This window comes from Macrobrachium nipponense, chromosome 11 (genome assembly GCF_015104395.2).
Source record: "Macrobrachium nipponense isolate FS-2020 chromosome 11, ASM1510439v2, whole genome shotgun sequence".
In the NCBI taxonomy this organism is placed as follows: Eukaryota; Metazoa; Arthropoda; class Malacostraca; order Decapoda; family Palaemonidae; genus Macrobrachium; species Macrobrachium nipponense.
In genome coordinates, this window is record NC_061087.1 from 91,089,110 (window position 1) to 91,096,115 (window position 7,006).

Genomic DNA, 7,006 nt, shown 5'->3' on the forward strand with positions numbered 1-7,006 from the left:
TATGTGTATATATATATTTGTATGTAAGTATATATATACATATACACTATCAAAATGTACTTAGCAAGTTGGCAATTGGTAACTAACGCTACCTTTAACAAAGAATAGTTTGCGAACCCTTTAAGCCAAGACAAGATCAAGGTCAACTTGATACCTAGAGTCACAGGTCAAATGTGTATTGAACTTTTACAATAATTTTTTAACCATATGAGACAGAATTCATACGGAGCAGGTATAATCTACTAATTAAGTACACGGGCAAGGTGGGGTCATGTTCAATTCACAGAGGTCAAAGGGCAAACTAAATTCAACATTGGCATTTAATTTTGAACTACATTTGACAAGAATTCATACCTGGTAACGTCCACTATTGAAACTGACGTTTCAGAGTTAGGTCAAACCAATGATGATGTCCATGTGCAAAGTGAGTTAAAATGTGAAGATCATACAGAGGTCAAAGATCAAACAGGAATTATGAAACCAGTTCCCTGATTTTATGAATTGTAAAATAAGTTTGACGCAATATTACCGCCTCACCAAAGGTGAACTACACTCTAAAACGATTATGTTTTCCAATAAATATAATGGAAAACATTGGTTAACCAGATATAATCATTACCGAACCATTTATACTGAATAAGAAGACCATGCAATACAATAACCTCATCATATTGACGCCTATTATATGTCTGCATTTTAATAGTAATTTAAATATAAATCCATAGCAATACTGCCTTCATATCTTGATTTCTCTCTCTCTCTCTCTCTCTCTCTCTCTCTCTCTCTCTGTGTGTGTGTTTGTGTGTGAGTACCACGTCTTGAGAAAAACAGCCATACTTAGAAAATTAGAAATAATTTCATTATTGTCTCACCTCTTGCCTCTACAAACTTAATACAGCTATCGTTGCTCCAGTTTTCTTCGGCAGCTAACAGGTTACTGTACAATACGTCGGCTGGAAGAGACCCAGAAAGGTACGCTTATGATGACATTAGTTTCAGGATCGTGGAATTCTTTCCGTTATTCTCTCCTGTACTGACTCTATTTTGCATGAACGGATGTGTCATTTATAATTGAAATTATAATGACAGAGCCACAAGGGGCTATTGTTGTTAACAAGACATACCCACGATTATCACGAATCCAATGTATAAAGAGCCAAGTCTGGGATAACATTCAAGAATGAAGGAGGTAAAACTAATATGCACAGCTCTCTCTCTCTCTCTCTCTCTCTCTCTCTCTCTCTCTCTCTCTCTATATATATATACTATATATATATATATATATATATATATAAATATATATATATATATATATATATATACTATATAGATGATACACACACACACACACACACACACACACACACACACACACACACACATATATACCATATATATATATATATATATATATATATATATATATATATATATATATATATACACAATTTTGCAACAAATATCCCTGTGGTGATTGGCCAAAGAATTATATATTATTCCTTAACAATTAGAAAAGCAATCACATATGGGCACCCTACTCCTACGGAAAGCATTGCTAGGTCAACGCAGTCTCCCTTCGTATAGTACAAAAGGTAATTGTAATAATAAACTATAACACTTTAATTACAATAATAAGAAAAAAAATTCTTACTTTTGGACAGCCTTCTCGTTTTCACGACATAACTATACTGTTGATCATCCCAATTCAGATCTGACCTTGCGCTTAGGGGTGACAGCTGGCCTGACACCATGACTGAAAGCTGAAAGTTAGTAAGCATCGTCAGTTATTAACCTCATAAAAACCACGAATGCCTTATATGAATAACATTTGATTGGTCTCTACAAATGCCGACCGTTCTGTCATACGAACGTGTTAGATTGTTATGAAGAAATACGCTGTTCTGCCATACAGATATATATATGTTCTGTCATATGAATCTAATTAATTGATTAATATCATAAAAAGGCGTTGCAAAGACTTCTCGGCTAAACAAGACCACAATTGATTTGTCAGTATATATCAACTGGCATCGCAACGATTACTCTTACGTAACGCATCATTCATATTTTACAAATATAATTAAGGTCTTTTGTTATTCACACTTCTGACAAGAAAAAAATTATTATTTCAAAATACATATATTAGAATAAAACATCTAACTGGATCGATTTTAATCTTGAGCTTCGCTGGTCTTCTGTTCAACAAATTCATTTTGCCTACTGCTACTTCTACATTTTTAAAAGATTAGATATCTGCCTGAGCGCTTTTTTTTTTTTTTTTTTTTTTTTTTTTTTTGCATAATTTTGAGTGGTAACTAATTGTAATTTACATCTAAAAAAATCCATCCACCACCTAAAGTTAAGAAAGTTACGACACGTTGCTATTAAGAACCGAAAATTTAAGGAGAAGCGGAAGCCTGATGATCAAAGTGATGAATAAACTTCTGACCATATTTTGAATAAATGGAAGTGAAGACAGCAATCTTATGGTTCAATTCTCCCTCCACATATAAACAAATACCTCTGACGGGATATTTGTAAACAAGAGCTGAGTAATGACTCGGGAGTCGTCTAAATAATTATGTTATGATTAAGGCAGTGTGGTTTAAGGCAAGAAGGTGATTATGTAGGTTCCAAGTGAATTACTTGGTTATTTAGCTAGGAGTAATCGAAAAATGGTGATGACCATACTGAATTTAGCTCAGAATGTCTATGATTTAAAGTTGAAACACATGTTAAAATGAAACTAGTTGATGTAAAATCAACTAGTGTCTACGAAGGCTGTAAATTCCTCAACTGAACTGGCTATATTCAATGCCTTAATATACAGACGATCTACATTATGGTTTATACAGGGAGCAAATCGTAAATTGAAGTTGCCTTACCCTTGAATGAAGACAAAAATGTGGACCAGTGATGTACACCAAAGTGTAGAATACATACTTCATTCCTTAATTAAACAATCTTACGAAGCGGTTGTGGAAAATATCACTGAACCTCCCTGACTGGAGATCACACTGAAACTGTTATAGCACTCTTAAAGCACCACGTCTGTGTTGTTTAACCCAGACTCGTACCTTGAAATGATACGTCACCAGGTAGGTTTACCTAACGGAGTTTGTGTACACTTCGACGTGATCATTTTCTAATACTGGGCAGTTGTTGCAACAATTCTTCACTAGAAGACGTTGCCAGGACTTTGCTATTCCTTGTCCTTGATATGATGAAAGCAAAAATAAAAGGGAAGTCCCTGAAAATGATATAAAGTGGGCTTTGTTTTTAAGGGATACCAAAGTGCTTCGCTAGTTGTATTTTATGGATTTTCTGCAGCGCTTCTCTTCGCAAGGCTTGTCAATAGTTGATGATGCTGACTATAACTCGAAGCAAAATTCCTATGAAATTGCTAGCTCAAGGACTTAAACAATACCTTTAAAATCACATAACATTCCAATATTAATAACAATGCAGTCATTCGAAAATTCTTAGTGGGAGTGACTTGAAGGTACAAATTAGAATTGATTTTCCAAGAAAGGAGATCATTACGTACGTTTTGCAAAACATCCGTGATACCTTGGACACTTCCCAGCTAAACAATAATATGAAAATCTAGGACGTGTTTCTGAACCATTTTTTAAGGTCAACAGTATCTTCATGATTTACCAGTCTTTCTGACTGTGTGATTTTTTTAACAATATCATAAGTTCAACGATATATAAGCTTTTTATATCATCAAATAAATCTGCTTATGACCAATGGCTGTATATGAATGAAAAAATTTACTATCTATCAGTTTGCTGATTTATTCTATTTCTTCGTTATTTCTAATCTTTTACGCAAAAATATACTTTAAATTTACATAGAATATATTATTCTCCGAAGATTCTTCTGCCAAATGAACATATTTTTTAACATGTCTTCAAACACATTGTTGAATCTATAGGTAAATGTTACCAACTTCCATGAAATAAAATAGGAAGGATTGAAAAACAAATAATTATTAAAAGAAAGCAAACAAACATAACCATTAAATATTCCCATCATTGCACAGGATACATTCGGAAATATTAAAATAGCATTTACTATTACAAGTATTTTACACCACACTCGGAGCCTCTGAAACTTCGACTGACTTATTTCTAGCATATCCGCTATTCTGAAAATACAGATAGGTAGCTGACTGCCCCTTCCTAAGATACCATGATTAGGTCATCTTCAACACAAACAGAATGCTGCTTTGGTGCTTTCAGGATGACCGAAAAGACGGCCCTTCAATAGAACCGATCTGGCCGTGAAATGAGTTTCATTTACCTTAACCGAGACAAGACTTTACAAATAACCTATCGGGTGTCGATGATTGATTGATTGATTGATTGTGTATTATATCTGGCGTCACAACATCTGGGTAATTGACACCGAAATAAATTAAATAGACAAAATTAAATTTTTAATAAATTTCATATAAAAAATAAACATGAAAAATATTAGAGGAGGGTCAATGAAGGAATGGAAAGGAATACAGAGTTTAGGCCAAAGGCCAAGTACTGGGACCTATGAGGTCATTCAGCGTCGGAAAGGAAATTGAGAGTACGTAGTTTTGAAAGGTGTAACAGGAGCAAAACCTCACAGTTGCACTCTGAAATAATTGATAGGAGAGGGTTACCAGCAAGATCGAAGAAAGATAATATGAATGGAGGTACAGTAAAAGAAATGAAAAGGGTTGCAGGTAGGGGGCTGAAGGGACGCTGCAAGAACCTTTGGTAAAGCCTACAATGCACTCCGTGAGGTGCACTGATGACACTAACCCGTTACGATGAGGGTAAATGATGGTTTACACATGATCAGGCAATGACAGATGGTACCTAATGGCATTGGAGTCCAAATAGGAACGACAGGCTTTCATAAGTTGGTGCATTTCTTGTTCACAGAAAAACACAACGAATTAGCAATTCTATTTCTAATTAGAATATAAAATAACTAAGAGCAAGGACGGAACTCCTCCAAGACGCGTTCGGTTATAGGGAGAGCAGACGTTTGATGCTCTATTACCAAGTGTGTGTGTGTGTGTGTGTGTGTGAGAGAGAGAGAGAGAGAGAGAGAGAGAGAGAGAGAGAGATAAACGAAGGCAATATCTCTACAACTTTGCGTCTCTAATTCCATTGTCTTATCCCAATATAATTTTATCCCTTACAAGATCGAAGAATGCGAAAATAGCTTCCATTCCACAAAACCAACCATAAAAAGTCTTCCGGATAAATCATAAATTCACGAATGAGAGAGGAAATTTCAACCCAGCCCCCCCCCCCCCTCCCCCCTTGAGGTGGCACTCTCCAGAGGCAGAAGAATGGCGGGAAGAGGGACAGATGCAGTATTGAGAGAGGCTCGTCATTGCATTTCTGGTAATACTGACGGGGGAGTAACGAGCATTTTCCCTTGAGGAGATGGGGGGAAAGAGGACAGCAGTGACGCTCATAAAAAATATATATATACCGAAGCTCTAAAACACAGAGCTCAAAGTCCACACTGAATCTCCCAAAGCACAATCATGGTCCCCACTGAGTCTTCTGAAATCAGCATCCAGGATGAGCTTTCCGCTCACATACATTAATTCTCGACGAAAAGGGATGAATAAAATAATCGCATTTACGAGATTAGACATTTCAATCATTTAATTATCTAATCATCCCGAAACATGGCCGATGAAGCGTAGTTTCAAAGAGTGAAAAATAAAAAAAAATAAAAAGATGGCGTAGATGACATTAAAAAAAACATATACTAAAAAAGATCCACATATGTAAATAAACGTCTAAGAAAAATATATTTCTTTCAAATTTAGACAATTATAAAAATCACTAGTTTACTAATAATTCAAAAACACGGGAGAAACCTACGTATATCTCAAATTTACTTTCGAGAAAACAAAAAAACATTTACAACACGCGAAATAATTTCATCATTTTAACATCAAAAACATGAATTCATTTTCCTTTTGCAATTAAGTTGTTGCACAACAGTTAGAGATATCCATTGAGAAATAACATATGTCTTTTTTTTTTGAACAGGGGCTCTGCTCTTACGAAGCCCTTTCTGCAGTTGAAACAGATTAAATTTGGTCCATTTGGTTGCAGGGAAAGAGAATTCAGGCTCAATGTTAACATCATTCTTTCTCTTTTTTGGTGAAGGGCCTTACTTTCCTATTCGGAATACGTTCTTTGAAGCCTTAGTTACCTAAATTGCAGTCGTTAATACAAAGGGGATTTTAGGCATTCTAAATATCTCATGGCTGGTACAGCTTCCCGGTAATCCTTTAAATGATGTTATTCATTTATTAATGATGTTTGCTTTAAAGGTTAAATTATACAGGCCGTGGTGAAAACAAGTTACAATTTTCATATAAAATGTCCTGGTATGAGATAGAATATTATAATGAGATATTTTTCGTGTCTCCTTCTTCTCCTCCATTTTATTATTAACATTATTATTTTTTTTTTTTGGTGAGAGAGAGAGAGAGAGAGAGAGAAGAGAGAGAGAGAGAGAGAGAGCCTATCACAGTCCTATAATTTGACTGGTTGGTATTTATAGTGTGGGGTTCCGGGTTGCATCCTGCCTCCTTAGGAGTCCATCACTTTTCTTACTCTGTGCATGTGCGCCGTTTCTAGGAGCACACTCTTCTGCATGAGCCCTGAAGCTACTTCAGCCTCTAGTTTTTAAAGATTCCTTTTCAGGGATCTTGGGACGGTGCCTAGTGTTCCTATGATTATGGGTACAATTTCCACTGGCATGTTCTTTACCCTTCTTATTTCTATTTTCAGGTCTTGATACTTATACATTTTTTCCCTTTCACTTCAACTCTGGTGTACCATGGTATTGCGACGTCAATGAGTGATTCTTAATTTTGTCAATCAACGTCACGTCAGGTCTATTTGCACGTATCACCCTATCTGTTCTGATACCATTGTCCCAGAAGATCTTTGCCTGATCGTTTGCTATCAATCTCGCAGGTTGGTGC

The 7,006-nt window shown here is 35.6% G+C and overlaps 1 protein-coding gene across 3 annotated transcripts in view; it reads right to left on the minus strand.

Moving 5' to 3' along the window:
* The window catches only part of LOC135207212 (uncharacterized), a 14,916-nt gene extending 11,844 nt beyond the window's left edge, over window positions 1–3,072 (minus strand). Inside the window, exons 1-3 of one of the 3 annotated variants that reach the window (XM_064238827.1) lie at window positions 2,886–3,069; window positions 1,652–1,760; window positions 873–953 (exon numbers count right to left, since the gene is read on the minus strand). In XM_064238827.1, the coding sequence (XP_064094897.1) occupies window positions 873–953; window positions 1,652–1,760; window positions 2,886–2,948 (253 nt within the window). In that variant the 5' untranslated portion in view covers window positions 2,949–3,069. Of the gene's footprint in view, window positions 1–872; window positions 954–1,651; window positions 1,761–2,885 lie in introns of all 3 variants that reach the window. The other 2 variants (XM_064238837.1, XM_064238844.1) reach the window with 2 other exon arrangements.
* Window positions 3,073–7,006: the final 3,934 nt, after the last annotated feature.